Genomic DNA, 16,701 nt, shown 5'->3' with positions numbered 1-16,701 from the left:
TGAAGGACAGGAACAGCAGGCACATGGGAACATCACCAGCTACAAGTTCCCCTTCAAGTTAAACACCAGCCTCATTTGGAAATATATTGCTGTTCTTTCATACTTGCATGATCAAAATCCAGAAACTCCCTACCTAAGAGCATTGTGTCAATATCTATACCACACAACTGCGACGGTTCAAGACAGCTCACCACAACCTCTGAAGAGTAATTCGGAATGCGCAAAAAAAATATTCCAAGTTAGGTCTTTGCTTTGGCACATTGCAGGATTATAAACTGTCCTAAAGCATTTGATGCAGAATGAATCACATTATGCAGTTACTGCTGACTCTTAAGGCTGTCTCTCCTCAGCCACTGTTCATCTCTCCTTCAAATCACCCCCCTTAAAAAGAAAACAATATTTGAAACCATGTCCTAGTAAACTACCCCAATCTTGAACCTCCCTTTTTACCTCCAGAGTTCTTGGATGTGCTGTATCCTCCCAAATCCATGCCGATCTTTCCTAAACCTCATATTTGCAACCATCCAATCAGGTTTCCACCCCTCAGTACCGTTACAGCACTGAAACAGCTCTTACAGTCACAATGTGACAGTAACCGTGGTAAACTATCCCTCCTCATCCTGCTTGACCTGTCTGCAGTCTTTGACATGGGTTGACCAAACCATCTTCCTCCAATGCCTCTTCACCTTCATCCAGCTGGGAGGGACTGCATTCACTTGGTTCCATTCTTATCTACCTAGTTGAAGCCAGAGAATCATTCCATGTTTGCTCTCCCTATTCCCGTACAGTTACCACTGATGATCCTTCAAGATGTATTTTTGCTCACCCCTCCCCACCCAACGTCCTATTTCTCATCTATATGCTGTGTCTTGGCGACATTATCTGGAAATCCACCAGCTTGCATGTGAACACTGATAACACTTGGCTGTCCCTCACCACCACCTATTTCAGCCTCTCTATTGTCTCTAAATTTCAGGCTGTTTTTCTGGAACTTTGTAGGCCCTTTGAGCCTGCGCCGCCATTCAATGTGATCATGGCTGATCTGACTGTAACCTGCTGCCTACCCCAGTAATCTTTAACCCCATTGTTTATCAAGAGTCTATCTACCTCTGTCTTGAAAATACGCAAAGCCCAAAGCTGTTGTCTTCCATCTCCACCACAAATTCCGTTCCCGCACTGGCTCAATCTTTCTCCCTGTCTCCGCCTGAGGCTGAACCAGATTGTTCACAACTTTGGTGTTGTATTAGACCCTGATTTGTGCTTCCTAACAGATATCCATGATATCAGTAAGACTGCTTATTTTCATCTCCATAACATCACCAGGCTTGGCCTTGCCTCAACTTTTTCTGCGACTGAAATCTATATCTTTATTACCTTTAGACTTGACGACTCCAGGACATACCTTGCCAACCTCCCATCTTCCACTCTCCATTTACTTAAGGTTATCCTTAACTCTTCTGCACATATCCTAACTGACACCAAGACCCATTCACCTATCACCCCTGTGCACAATGACATCCATTGGTTTCCATTCATGTAATGCTTAAATTAAAAAGTTCTCTCCTTGTTTTCAAATCCTTCCATGAACTTACCCCTTCCTATCACTGTGTCTTTCTCAAGCATTCCAAGATACCTGCGCTCCTCCAATTCTGGCATCTTGCGCACTTTTGTTTTTCATTATTGGTGGACTCCCATCAGCTGCCAAAGTTCCAAGCCCTGGAATTCCCTCTCTAAACATCTTCACCTTTCTATCTTTCTTTCCTGCTTTAAGGTGCTCCTTAAAATCTACTTCTTTGGCCTAGCTTTTGCTCATCTGTCAGCTCGATGTAAATTTTGTTTGATAAAGCCACTGTGAAATTCTTGGGATATTTTATTACATGAAAGCACTACATAAATGCAAGTTGTTGTTATGTGAAGAAATATAGCTATTTTTCAAACAACAAGATCCTACAACCAGCAATGAAAATGAATGACCAGTTAATCTGATTTTGATGGCATTGCCTGAGGATGAATGATGCCTAAGACACTGGGAGAATTCCCTGCTTGTATTTGAATAGCTCCTTAGGATTTGAATGTATATCTGAACCAACGTAATAAACACATGGGGCCTGTTTACTATTGAATCTTATTCCAATGGTCATTTGGTTGCATAGAACTCATTTATTGCCAGAAAAAGATACATGTTGTCAAAGCTTTTGATCTTGTACTCATCAGGACAATTCGCAAGAATACCAATGTAAAGGGAACAACAATTTATACTGCATAAGAGAGGGCTGATTGGTTGGAAATTGGACTCTGATTGGTGGAGGTGTTGCCATGGAGAATGCACTGATTCCCTCAATTTGTACTCAAAATGTCAGCCTAGCCTTTTTCCTTAACTCTTGGAAAGGGGTTGGATAAACTCAGTCCTGATTAAATGTTTTACCAAAAGTGCAGCTTATTTTTGTTTTAGATTCTTTCTGATCTGCTATGCGTTTCCAGGGCTTTTTATTTTTATTTGTGTTCAGAGGATATTTGATCCACTTTTGCAATAAACCTTCTTTGAGAAGAAGCTCTCTCAGGCAACTTTTAGGGTTTGACTGTTAAATAGGAAGTTTCACATGTGTGTCCTGGTTTGTTTGATAGGCTACGTTTTATCAATAGGTTGTCACTTGCAACATAAAACAAGTGATAAACCATTTGAGTCTTGACTGGGAGTAATTACCTTGCTTGATTTGTTTAGCTCAGTGCACCTGTTGGTGAGTCATAAAATATTAACTTTGGATATTAGAGAACATCCTGCTGTTTAAGGAAAATTACATATCGGCAAGCTACAATAATAAAATAGCAGAGGAGACAGGAAACGGGGGAAAAACACAAAGAATATGTATGGAACATTTAGCCCAGTTCACATCTCAGGTCTCATGTTTCTGCCGTTCAGAGCTATCCTCAGTAGGGTAAATATCCTCAATTCGTACCTGACATGGTGGTTTGAGTGACATTCCAGTGGATCATGTTCTATCTTTGGTTGAAAAGAAAATTGAATTTCTTTGACTCACATTGCCTGGATCACTCTTGCTTGCAGGAACTCTCAGCAAAGGATTGACAGTAGTTGTATAAAACTACAAGTCTTAGAATGTTTTATTCTGGATAGGGTGAAGGGAACCAGCAAAAAAAAATAGCCTTATATTTGCAGAAAAGGTACAATAGCAAAAGAACAGTAGAGAAGTTGATAATCACCTTAGTGTGATTTAAATCTGAACAAGATTGCATCCATGAATTTATCTGTTATATTTATAAATTGTTGGATTTTGGTGTCCATTTATTTGGAATTATAAATCTGGTCATTGCCGATCAATTGGTTTCTTGCAAGGCTGCCTGTTAGCTAATTAGCTTTAAATAAAGATATTACTGCAGGTATTTAGCCTTCAGAGTAATGAGCAGTACTAAAAAATGGCTCAGAAGGTGGTGGCTTAATCTGCAAGCTAAAATACTATGGTGATAAATCAGCCACTTATATTTAAATTTACCAATTACTAATTCCTTGTCCGTGTAAAATAACAAGCATCTGGAAAAATGTCTATGAATTGGTTGCACACTCTGTTTATCCATTTATTTTGCTCAGAAGCAATTCCTCCCCTCAACCCGGAAAAAAGCTTCCAATCAATCTGGTTTTGCCTGAATCAGCTAAAATTATTTCATGTATAATTCATTATTCCTTATAAGTATATCTCTAAGGAATTACTACCTTCCTTATCCTGCTAATCCATCCCCTCAGTTCAAAGCAAATGTTCTATAAATCTGAACAACTTGACCTGTTTTCACTGGTTTCAGCTGGAACAATCTACTCCCAGCCTGGGTTCTGAGAATTCTGTAGCACTGTATGAATTATTTAATACATATTGCATCTAGATTTTTTCCAGAAATTATTGAAGGAAAATTCTAGACTCTTAGATGTTTAGCATAAATCCTTACTACTTTCAGAGCTGTAGTTGTGCACCATGACAACAGCTGATGTGCGATCTACTTGTTTAAAACTTAGAACTCAAGGAGAATATTTTCCTCCAATGTTACAACAAAGTTGTGACTTTTGACAAACTATATAATGTATTTACGGAATCATGCAAAACTTAAAGCCTTAAGGATAAACAGTCAGAACAGGTTCCAGATCTTTTTTTTTTTGAGTTGCAACTGCGTTAGAAGAAAGCATCTAAAAAGACACACAGCAAATGACAGCTAATGGCCTGCTGCACATTCTGGTTAGAGGTCCACAAACATCTCACATAATGAACTACAAAGGTTATATCCAAAAATCCATGCATCATACTGTGTAGCATCAGCATCATCCGATAAAAGCATACATAATAAAGCAAAACAAATACAATATATATCTTTCTAATTTATTCTCAAGAGGGAGTGTCACTGGCAAGGCTGACATTATTCTCCTTCACTAGTTACCTTTTCACAGGTGATGATGGGCCACCTTCTTGAATCACTGCAGCCTGGTAAAAATGCTTCCACAATGCAGCTAGTTAGGGAGTTCTACAATTTTGTCACAGTGAAACTGAAGGAACAAGTCAGCATGGTGTGAACTTGGAGGTCATAATGTTCCGAAGCATGTACTTCCCTTAGTTTTGGAAGCCCTATTGAAGAGGTCTTGGCAGAGTTACTGCAGTGAATCTGTAGATAGATTGCAGCCACTGTGTGCTGATGGTGAAGAGAGTAGATGACTAAGCAGTGGGGTGGGAGGCCAACCAAGCAGGCTGCTTTGCCCTGGATAGTGTCAATATTCTTGCATATTGTTGGAACTGCAACCATCCATGGAAGTGCAGTGTATTCCATCACATTCATGATTTGTGCCTTGTAGGCGGTAGAGAGGCTTTGCAGGGTCAGGAAGTGAGCCATTCACAGCAGAATACCCAGCTTCTGGCCTTCTGTAGTAGCCAAGACATTTATAAGACATTTATGCGGTTAGTTCAGTTGAGTTTCTGATTAATGATAACCACCAACCCACGACTACCCCCCCTCCCAATACCCCCCAAGATGTTGATTATCAGGTATTTAGCAATGGTAATGTCATGGAAGGTTGGTTATCTCTTATTGGAGATGGTTATTGCATGACATATGTTTGATGCTAATGTTAATTGTCAATTATTAGTCCAAGCCTGGACATTGTCCAGGTCTTGGTTCAAGTGGATTATTTCATTTTCAGGAATTGTGAGTGGAGGTGAACTTTGGAATGATCAGCAGTAGCCCAACCTCTGGTTTTATGGTGGCGGATATATCATTGAAGAAGCAGATGAGGGGGCTGAGATGAATGGCCTCCAGCCATCTTGTTTTGTGCAGGTAGGATTCCAGCCGCCAGATAGAGCCTGCTCCAATGCCCATTAACTTCAGTTTTACAACGGTTCTTTAGAGCCATTTAGTCTCAAATGCAGTTACTGTTGCCTCACCTCTGAAATTCAGCTCATGTTCATATTTGGACCAAGGCTGGATTGAGTCTGGAAAATGTTTCTGGTGGAACCCAGAGTATCTAGGAAAATTATTGGTGAGTACGTGGCGCTTGATAGCACTGTTGATGACTCACTCCATCACTTGTAATGTTGAAGCCCTGCAGAAGATATTGTAGCATATTATCTGGGAGATGCGAGGTCATCTGAAGCCAGTTCAACTTCTGATGTTATTGTTACTCTACCTCTGTGGAAGGGTGTAGGACTGAATCTGTCAGTATTCCCTGTTATAGTTAAAACAAACAGTCACTGGTAGTACAGAGCTTGAATATTGCTGAAAAGAGAGACATGTTGTGAAGCTTTTCATGTTGCACTCATCAGGACAAACAAGATACCGGAATATCAATTTTCAAAAAATGCAACAATTTGCACTACAGGAGAAAAGGGTGCTGATTAAGTGGCAAGCTAATGTTGATTGGCCATGGAGGAAGCATTGGGGAACTATAGACTTCCTGGGTAATTCAAAAAATGTGCAAGGTTTGAACGTATTCCTTTTGTTTACAGAGAATTGCATATGAATGTATGTCACTTCTAGCAAATGTAGAAGAGCCACTTTATGGACTCAGCATTGCATTCAACAACTTCAGACTGTGAACTCTGTCCTTCATTTGTAATTGTTTCCCCTGGCACCAGTCTGTACCTTGTTCTCATGTTTTGCTTTTAGACAATGCTAATTTTAAAATCTGCAATTAACACTTACTCTGGACCTATGCTTTGTTCCTTTACTACTACCATTACCACTTCCTTTGCGTTTTGTTCCATGACATCTTTGTAATTTAATCTCCCCCACCCTATAACCTATCCCTGACCTTCCCTTTTGCTCCACCTGACCCTCCCTCTTTTTCAACAGCATAAAGCCCATCACATTTCTACCTTTCTTCAATTCTGAAGAAGAGTCCTATTGGGTTTGAAATGTTAATTTTTTTTCTTTCTTTACTGATGCTGTAAGACCTGCTGAGTTCTTCCAGCACTTTCTGTTTTTATACACATTATGAGTTTGACTGATTATCTTATATTGGTTGTTAGCATAGCTATTAACACACTCAGGATTGTTCAGCATGTGCTGTCCAATTGCAGAATCTTATCTAACAGTTGACGTCTTGTTTTTGGTTTTGCAAGCGGTTGAGTACAGTGTGTACTCTGCCTATTACAAACAACCAAAGGAACATGCTATTTGATTTGATCAGCCAATTGTTGGGACATACAGTCTACGTACCTGGCATCAGCAATATTCATATTTAGGACACGTGTATGTGACAACATGTGAGCTTGTCCTCTGAATGCACTATTGATCTTGTATCTGTTTCACCCATTGTACTGATTTAGATTTTACTTGTACTGTCCAAACTGGATTTCTTAAATTTTAACATTGCTGTAATGTTGAATTCAGCATTTTTTCTCAACATTAATATAGCACCCTTGAAGCAGGGTAGTTATAGTATTTTGAAATGTTAGTGAACAAAGGTAGACCATTAGGTACAATCACAACATTTCAGGCCAGTGTGAGTAGAGCACATTTTGCATTCCATTCATACAGCCAGGGACTTAACTAGTTTGGAGAGCTCATGCTTACTTATCAAGAGTATTATAACATTGACTGACTGTTTGGTGGATTGAATCCCCAATCACACAGATAGAAAAACTTGTCTTCTGTTTTTCTCTCTCTCTCTCTCTCTCTCTTTTCCCCACCCAGATGCAGAGCAACTAAATCTTCACAGCAGTCTGCATTTTTAAATAAGGGCTGTACCAGCTAGCATGAAATAGCTTAGCTAGAAAATTGATCTTACACTAGATAGGTAGTAAAAGTGCCGTCTTTATTATTTTCCTGTAACTGAGAAGCATAGTAATTTGACCGTTCTTACTGTGAAAGCTGTATATTGTTTGTTTGCAGTCTATAGGAAGTAGATCATTGGTGGTTTTGAAGCTGTGCATTTTTCAGTACAGTCTTCTTTCCATAAATAAAGGAGAACATATCTGGTAAGATGTGTGATATTTGAATAGCAGAGCAATGGTACCCTGTTAGGTCTCTGGATTGTGCCATCATCTAGCTAGACATTTGGGCAGTAAAAGGGGCACTCTGGATTATAGAACTGCAACATACACTTAACGGGATGGACTGGTGATGGTGAACCCAAAAACTATCTAGCATGAAAATACGTAAATTGTGATACCAATGTAAATATCATATGCACTACTATGAATTATTGGATATATGTGGAAAGAGTAGCTAAACTGAGAGATTGTTCAGAATGGCTATGATTATGTTTGTACACGCATCATATTTTCATGTTCAATTTCTGACCTTTAATGAGTTAGCTGAACTTAGAAGTGTCACAACTACATATTTTTCATAATATTATTGTGGGGTATTATACAGTAGTCTTATGTTTGTATGTATGTAGATGGTTCTGCCTGTGTGGCTGACTTAATTGAATTAGAGTCAGATAGACTGCAAGGTTGAAATTATTAAAAGTGTTATATGTAAAAAGGGTATTTGAAATTCTAATAAGTGAGCTAGGGTAAGGTCAATAGATAGGGTGTGAATGAAGTTTGCATTTTAAGATAAGCGGAGAGGTGATAAAGTTTTACAACTGACAGGATAAATAGGGCAAGGTTATTACATTTTTCCAAAAAGGAAACAATGGGATTTACAGGTTAAAGAAGAAGGAATATATTTAAAGAAAGATGGAAGATTGTATTAGGGGTGACCATATAAGATCTAAAAGATACATTGCGTGAAACAGACATGGGGAAACAGCCTTAGGCACTTTGCAGAAGACTGCTGTTCGAGTAACCAAAGTTATGTTAAAAATTCTTTGGAATTCACTGTTGACTGGGTGCTGTGGTAACCTTGCTGGATTACCTCTCTACATTTAAAATCTATTTTGGACTGTTTTCCTTAAAGTAGGTGTGTAGTTGGGAACCAAGTTAATTAGGAATTTTGGGATTTGTTATAATATTAAGTAATGGTGTAACTGTAACCTTAATTCTTTATTTTGATAATAAATGTTTTAATTTTTTAAATCGCTAATGATGTTAGTGGACTCATTACTTCTGAATTCAATGCACAAACCTTCTCATAATAAATACAAATTGCAAAACTGTTGTGATAGCATGGCCAATTTTCCCTTGTGGATTTGGTCGGCCTGTCAAATACCACCTGCAGTATCATAACAAAACTGGGGACTCATCCAGGATTTTGAAATTCCTTGATTGGCTTGGAGTAGGTGAATCTTAAGACTATGAGCATGAAAAGATTATTGAATTCAGGAGCTGGCATTGAGAGATTTTAAAGTGGTGAGACTGCAAATATGGCATTAACCATTGCTAAGACATTTCTGGGAGTAGAAACTATAACCCTGATTGGTTTACAAATCAGTGTTTATCACAAAGATTGATTTTCTGCGAAGATAGTGGCAAGTACTGTTACCGGAGAGAGCAAATGAGATATCAACTTTTGTGACGCCAGATAGATTATATCAGTTTAAAGTTATGCCATTTGGTATGAAAAGTACACCAGTAACATTTCAAAGACAGACAAACAAAGTAATTGCAGGGCTGAGCAATATTGACGCCTTGGTAGTTTACAGTCAAACGTGGGAGGAGCATTTACAACGCCTGAAAGAATTGTTTGATCGACTGCAAGAAGCTAATTTGGTGCTGAACTTGGCTAGGAGTGAATTTGCAAAAGCGCAAATTACATACCTAGGCCACACCATTGGACATGGTAAGGTGGCTCAGAGAGATGTGAAAGTAAAAGCCATCGTCAATTTCCCAGTGCCTACAACAAAATGAGGAATTTTGAAATTTCTGGGCATGAGTGGATTTTACTGGAAGTTTGTACCAAATTTTAGTGGTGTGGTTGCTCTATTGGCTGAACTACTAAAAGAGAACAAGAAGTTTCATCGGACACAGGAGTGTCAGAATGCACTTGACAGTTTAAAAACTGTGTTGACTACTACATCAGTTTTCGCAGTACCTAATTATGCCAAACAGTTTAAGTTGGCAGTGGATGCAAATTGATATTGATATTGGTGCTGTTTTGCTACAAGATGATGGGCAGAATTTTCCCCCTGTTGGGGAGGAAGTTGAAGAGCAGATGCACGCCTCCAATAGGAGCACGCCACCATTTTACATGGGCGGGCCAATTAAAGCCCATCCAGCGTGATGTCCGCACGGAAGTGCCATGCACTCCCTGTGTGGGCAAGAGGGGGATTCCCTGAGCCTAGAGTGCGCTCTTTCACGCATGCGCACGAAAGAGCACACTCATCTCCCTGAGGCAAAGTGCTGCCTCAGGGAGATCGGCCGTGCGTTGAAAAATATTAACAATAGAAAAAAATATTCCCTGACGTCCCCTCATGTGACACTGTCTTTTAAAAACACTTTAATTAAATTTTTTAAAACTACGTGAAACTTCATCCCGCCCGTGGATGAGGTTTCATGCTTTTCCTAATGCCCGCCAGGGCTCCTGACCTGCCCGCCAACCTTAAGGTTGGATGGACAGGTCCATTAATTACTTTAGTGACTCTGTCAGAGGCCTCAATTGGCCATTGACAGGTCAGTGGGTGCACAGCTGATTTTGCTGAGCCCCTGCCTACCTGAAAATTTAAATGGGGCGCGGTGACGTCGGGAGTTTGGCCCGACATCACGTGTCATTTTACGCACCGGTAAGCAGGCCCCACCCCCCACTCGCCGACAGGAAAATCCTGGCCAATGAAATTGGATTTGACAAGCCAGTGGGAGTACTGGAAGCTGCTGGTACCTATTGAACTCTAGTCCAGCAAAAGTATTCTCCAGATGAGAAGTGAAAATTATTTAAGAACCACTGCAACTGTAACACTTCACAGTCCATTGAAGCCCTAAGAAACAGCCTGCTTACTGCCACCACAATTCTGTTACCCGCTTTGTCTTTTACTGCAGAGGAAACTTTGTCTCACTAAACTATGACTTTGCATAAATGTCTTCGGCATACAATAACACCATAAACAATCTTTTTAAATCCAATATATTATTTGAAGCTAACTGTATAACTGTAAATTCAGAGCTTTATTTTATAATTGCAAATTATTCTAATAACTGTCATTGTGCTTCCACTGCAATGTGTATTACTCATAAAATGGTACAGAGGCTGTTGTTTGCACAATTTTGATTTGAGTTAACGAACAAAGTAAACCAAGCAATTTTAAATTAAACATTAGTCTGTACTATGAAAGATTTTTTTTTAAATGAATTAGCTATATTTATATTGGAAACATTTTAGCAGAGCAGGCTTGAGGGGCTGAATGGCCTACTTCTGCGCCTAATTCATATGTTCTTAATTCGTATAACTGATTTGAATGATCACTGATTTTCACACTAAAGCTTCTGTAAGTAGGTTATCCTGCCGAAACTGTAGAAACCTTCATGAAAATCACACTAGAAGAAAATCTTCTTTCATCCTCTAATTGCTTTTGATCTTCCTTGTTAATGTACCATACTTATTACTCATTGCACCGTCCAATTTCAACAACCCCATTCCCACTCTCCAAGTACCCATCAACACCAAAAAAACATTGTGGCACAGAATTACTATTTTATTTTCCCCAACTGGAGCACTGAATTCTAGGACTGGATTTGCAGTTTGGGGTTGGGAAACTGACACCCCGATCATTTTTGGGTTGTGACACCACATTGTGCAGCATCAGCGATGAGATATGATTTTCACATGCAAAGGGCCTAATTGACCTGAGAGTAAGTTCAGCACCCAGTTAGTTAGTGCAGGGAGCAACCTGGAAGTGTTACATAATTATCGAGGACTTTTTGAAAAAGTGAACAGCCGTGACTGTGCTTTCTATTCACTGACGTGATGGAGCAGCAGGGTCCTCAAAGGGCTGGTGCTGACAAGGGCAGACATCCACTGGTAGGACCAAGATTCTCGAATGCCTCCCTTGAGGCTTTAAGCAATGCAGTGGCAGATAGGGAACATATTTTGTTCCCAGTATCTGGCAGGAGAAATGCTCCAAGAGACACAAAAAGGGGCCAGGATGGAGGTGGCATTGGAGGTCAGCAGCCGGAGGGTCACCAGAAGGATGTGGGTCCAGTGTAAAAAGAGATTCAATGACCTAATAAGGTCTGCAAAGGTGAGTGTCAAACGACATTTAGGTGATAGGTCTCTAACTCTGTAGACACCTGCATGCATTTGAGCTGAGCAGACTGAGTGCCATTGTTCTCTTTAACTTTGTTGGCTCAAGTGGACAGTCGAGTCAGTAAGCATCAGCAACCCTAACATATGGGCTGCAGTTAAGCAGGGGACGTCGCTAGCCTACTCAGAAATATTTCCTCATCCTGAAGGAGAATAGAGTCCACTACACCAAGGAAATGTCTCAGACAGGTCTGTTGGACCACCAAGCCCCGACCCCACTGGGGAAGACAGCACTGGAAATCACGAGGGTTCCATCGTGTTAGGCTGTGGGAGATCGTGAAGAGCAGGGCTATTTTATAGCTCTATCTTCAGGTTAAGGGCGTGGAGGATACTCCCATCCAGTGCATGCTGTGAGTATACAACCCCGCTGTCATTTACGGGATTGATTCTTCTGCGGGCACTACTGAGTAGCCTGAGTTCTAATCACCATCTTCTTGTGTTTCCCACAGGATCAGTTGCAGAGGTGGAACAGAATGTCCCAGCCCAGCCGACGCTGGTCTACTCAGCGAGGAGAGATGGTCCAGACCCTGCACCATTACATCATTCCTCTACACCTTCCATCAGCACAAACTCATCCACCTCAGTTGGGCATCAATCAAGATTAAAATGGGCAGCATGAGTGATGAGGAGAGTGAGACAGAGTCAACTGCTGGTAGTCCTCCTCAGAGGACAGACACAGCCATGCTTTGCTGGTGAAGATGCTGGGCCTTAGGTATAACACACAAGGAGGGTCTTTCTGGAGCATCAGAGGCAGATGAGTTCCCAAACGTTGGAAATCCCTGCGGTATTGCGCAGCCATGGGCAGACAGTGGAAAAGTCCATGTAGCGTATGTGCTTCATGATAACTCAGAATTTTGAGCCCCTGAATTAAGAGACTGGCTACACTCCTGGAAGAGTCATATGCAGCACCACTTTAAGTGGGCGCAGGAACAGTTCGTAGACATGCACAGGGAGAGTGAGATTCTCTGTAGCTGAACTGTTGAGTGTTGCTGATGGCACAGAAATGCTTGGAGTGGATGCCAGCTGCAACCCAACCGGTGGCCTCATCCAGGATGCAAGGGCACCATGAAACGGCTGATTCAGTTGGAGGCTAATGAAGAGAGGGGCACTGCTGTCATCCCTCACCCCAATGGCCTCAGGAACCATCCATACAGTAAGATTTTTTTTTTTATTCATTCATGGGATGTGGGCTTCACTGGCTGGGCCAGCATTTATTGCCCATCCCTAGTTGCTCTTGAGAAGGTCTTGATGAGCTGCCTTCTTGAACCGCTGCCAGTTCCAGGATTTTGACCCAGTGACAGTGAAGGAATGGCGATATATTTCCAAGTCAAGATGCTGAGGACAGGACCACAGGCATCTCAGCCAGACACAGAGACAAGGGAGCAGGCTGCCTCGACCACATTCTTAGCCACAGCGCGAGCACTTCCTAGGCATGGATGGGAAGCAATGCCCTATGCTGTTAGCTGCACCTTATGGGCTGCCTGAGTGACGTTTTCTCAATTTGTTTGTTTATTAACTATTCCTATAATAATAATTGCTTATGCTTTTGAGTGTTATTATTGTTTGACGTCAAAAGAGATATGGGGTTAAGCAGAGGTGTCAGCGGGACCTTGGCTTGATGTGGTGCCCTGGTCTGTGTTGTGGGAGAATATTGGTGGTGGAGACCCCATTCTTAATGTATTTGGGTGTCAATGAGATTATCGAGATCTGTGTTGCTTGCAGGCTGAATTTACTTTCTGATGGATGCTGGGTTACAGAATCATCTGTCATAAGGGCTACAAGGCACTTAAGCAAAACAGTGCTGAAATAGCATGGCCCTTGCAGCTAAACCAGCCTGCTGATTACTCTGAACCCTGGGACAGCCTTGGCTTCCTCCAGTGTCTGGGCATCGAGCTCCTCTGGAGCATCCTCTTCTCCCTCTTCTTTCTCTTCCTTCCAGGAAGAATGGCGTTCCAGATAGTCAGGTTGTGCAGCATGCAGCAGGCAATCACAAAACGAGGAACCCTGGTTGGCTCACACTGGAGGGCACCACGCAAGCAGCCAAGGAAATGGAAGTTGTCTTCAAGGTATCAAGGGTCTGTTCAGTGCAGGTTTGTGTTAGGAGATGGCTTTGATTGCAGCACCTCTCTCCATCCATGCCTGGGTGCAAGGCGGGAGTCAAGAACTGCCTCACAGGATAATCCTTATCCCCTAGCAATCATTCATAGAGCCTGGATGTTGTCCTATAGAGGTGCTGCACCTGGGACTCTTGGGATAGAGAAATCATTACAGTTTCCTGGGAACCGATTGCAGACCTGAAAGATGCGCTTCCTGTGATCATAGATCAGCTGGCCATTTATTGAATGGAAGCCTTTCCTGTTCAAGAATCTGGCTGGCTGGCCTGTCAGTGCCTTGATGACTACGAGTACAATCAGTGACTCCCTGGACCTGAGGGAATCAATCAATGGCAGCAAACCCCTATATGTCTGAAATAGCCCAGCTGTCTCAAAATGGATGGATCTTCAGTCCTCCTGAATAAGACATCTGTGACCTGCCTGTTGGCATGGTGAGCTGCTAACTGCGAGATGGCACCCAGGTTCGCAGCTGATCGCTGGAATGACCCAGATGCACAAAAGTTCAAGGCAACGGTGATCTGTGCCCCTCTGACTTCCTCTTGACCAGGAGGATGTATCAGCTGAAGATCGTCCTTGCTATTCTGTCCAATATCAGAGCAGTGTTCTCCCTCTCAACTTCCTCTGCTGGCATTCATTCATTCTACCAACCTCTGCTGCCCTAGTGATTCTAACAGCCTCAAGCTGTTCACAATGGACCTGTCATGCAATGCTCACAAATACAAGCCTCTCAGTACCTGCTGAAAAGCATTTTAATGCGCTCAGTAACAAGCCAGTTAATTGGAGGCTTCCCCTCTCCCAACCTACCTTTGAAAATTGCATTGCGTTCCAGAGGTGTTGGAACCCAGTGATGCCTTCCAGGAATGGGATTTTCAGTGCACCCCCAGAGGCAATTGAAAACCCATCCCCTGGTGCCTGCTACACAGCAAAAACATTGGAAGAAATTATAACCTTTTCATTCATTTCTCCCATTTCATGCTGTCAATGAGCTCCTATAGTCTGCACCCACCCAACTTTGACACAAATCGAAATATACCATGGAACTATTAAAATATGAAGGGCCGAATTTTTGCTGAGTTATGTAGACTCTGGGGACCTTTAATAATGGTGGTTGTGACCCAGACCTGAAAGCCCTGGCCCCATTTCCAACAGACCCCATTTTCGCTGGAGCAAAGACCTTATCTTACAGTTTGGGAGTTACAAATTTTTAGAGAGGTTGTAAATGTTCTTTCGCACATTAGGGCACATAACGTCTGTAGAAATGTCAAGCCCTCAAGTTATTCAAATGGCCAGCATAATTTGGAATGGACGAAATGAGGGGCCTCCAGTGGGGATGGAGGGGGTGGGGGGCATGAGTAGTAGGTAGGGTGTGTTGGAGTGTGAGGGGTGAGGACTAAAGGGCCTAATATTTAATAAAACAACTGTGACAAAGTCCCAGAGAACTGGGGCAGGCCTTTTAAATAGCCCATCTCCGCCTCCGATCTGCGTCCAGGCACAGCAGGCCCGACTCTAACCACCCCACCCCCCTGCCGAGAGCAAAAATCAGGCTGTTTGGGGCATGCTTTCATGCTTTCCCAAGGCAGATTCACCAAACCAGGAGGGTTCCCAACTTAAGCTCACCACTTCGGGAGTGAAAATCAGTCCCAAAGTGTTGTCATATACAGCCTTTACAGTTTGGAATACGGTTTCCATTTTCTATTTCCTTGCCATTTGTTACATAGACTTATAACTAGATACTTTTGGAGGGTTTAAGACTGTTCCAATGATCATTCCGTATCTAGCATTAAAAACAAGAAAGGACAGTGCTTCCAATATGACTGCCATCTGTATAAAAACATCATCAGCACGATGTTTCAACAACATTGCAGTGTCTGAGCAGTGCATAGAAATGACATTGCTTAAAGAACAAATAATACCATCCCTTTAAAAGGAAAGCTCTCTTACAGCAGAGATTTGAGAAGGATTTGTGATGATCAGCTTTCTAATATAATGGCTGGCTGTGTACTGGCAATAGCTTTAATCATGATTGGCTAATTAGCCTGCCAGTTTCTTCATGTTGAGATCTTCTGGAAGGTTCGCTGTTTGCCTGATAATGAATTATTTCTCCTCAAACCCTTTGAGCATTGAATGATTTCTAAAAGTAAAAAGATGTTTTCTGTAGTATAATGTCTATAAAAGTGTGTGTAAATTTCCACAGTAAAGTATGATAAAGTATTAGGAAGATGTGTGTAGTGTTGAACATTTTTTAAATTCACAGTAATATGTGTCAGTTTAGGCATCTGCATTATTTGCAATTTGGAAATCTCGTATCCAGAAATTAAAATGATAGAAATCTAGCCTGAAATAAACAGTGTCTCCTGCCAATGCAAGATGGCCACCAATACCTGACTGCGCATGTGCACAGCTCCATGCATGCACGGAAATCCAATGATGTCAGAAAAACAGAAAATGCTGGAAAAACTCAGCAGATCTAGCAGCATCTGTGCAGAGAGAAACAGTTAACGTTTCGAGTCCGTATGACCCTTCTTCAGAGCTAAAGCATTTATCCAATGATGTCATCATGCCTGTTGAGCTGGCAAGACAACGTAACAGATGCAGAGCTAACATCAATTGCAGAGAATTTAATACCCCGCATGGACACAAAACCCTCTTCCCTTGCCTGGGAAAACTCCCCTCAGAGGTCTGAGCTCTGTGTTGGGCAGGGGAGGCTCCGGTGAAAGCTGCAGCCGAAGAGCAGTGAAATTAATGTCGCAGCTGGAGGGACAAGTGCAGTCAGGGGAAGATCGAGATTGGGTCAGTGATGGGGAGTTCACGGAGGAGGGTGTTTACATGTTTGCTTTATAGCCATCAGGGTCAATCTCTTTTACAATTTTCGGGGCTGCTTTGTGAAACATGATTCTAGAAATCTATCGACATATAA

General features: G+C 41.8%; 1 protein-coding gene across 2 annotated transcripts in view; it reads left to right on the top strand.

Annotated features, from left to right (window-relative positions):
* ece2a (endothelin converting enzyme 2a) overlaps nucleotides 1–16,701 on the top strand; it is a 314,068-nt gene that overhangs the window by 274,360 nt on the left and 23,007 nt on the right. The window contains exon 3 of one of the 2 annotated variants that reach the window (XM_041174943.1): nucleotides 12,120–12,290. The exons of the other annotated variant lie outside the window; for it this stretch is intronic. Coding sequence (XP_041030877.1) covers nucleotides 12,120–12,275 — 156 coding nt within the window. The 3' untranslated portion in view covers nucleotides 12,276–12,290. Of the gene's footprint in view, nucleotides 1–12,119; nucleotides 12,291–16,701 lie in introns of those variants that run through there. 2 annotated transcript variants of the gene reach the window in all.

This window comes from Carcharodon carcharias, chromosome 2 (genome assembly GCF_017639515.1).
Source record: "Carcharodon carcharias isolate sCarCar2 chromosome 2, sCarCar2.pri, whole genome shotgun sequence".
NCBI classification, from domain to species: Eukaryota; Metazoa; Chordata; class Chondrichthyes; order Lamniformes; family Lamnidae; genus Carcharodon; species Carcharodon carcharias.
The sequence above is the reverse complement of the archived record's forward strand: the minus strand, read 5'-3'. Positions and strand labels throughout refer to the sequence as shown.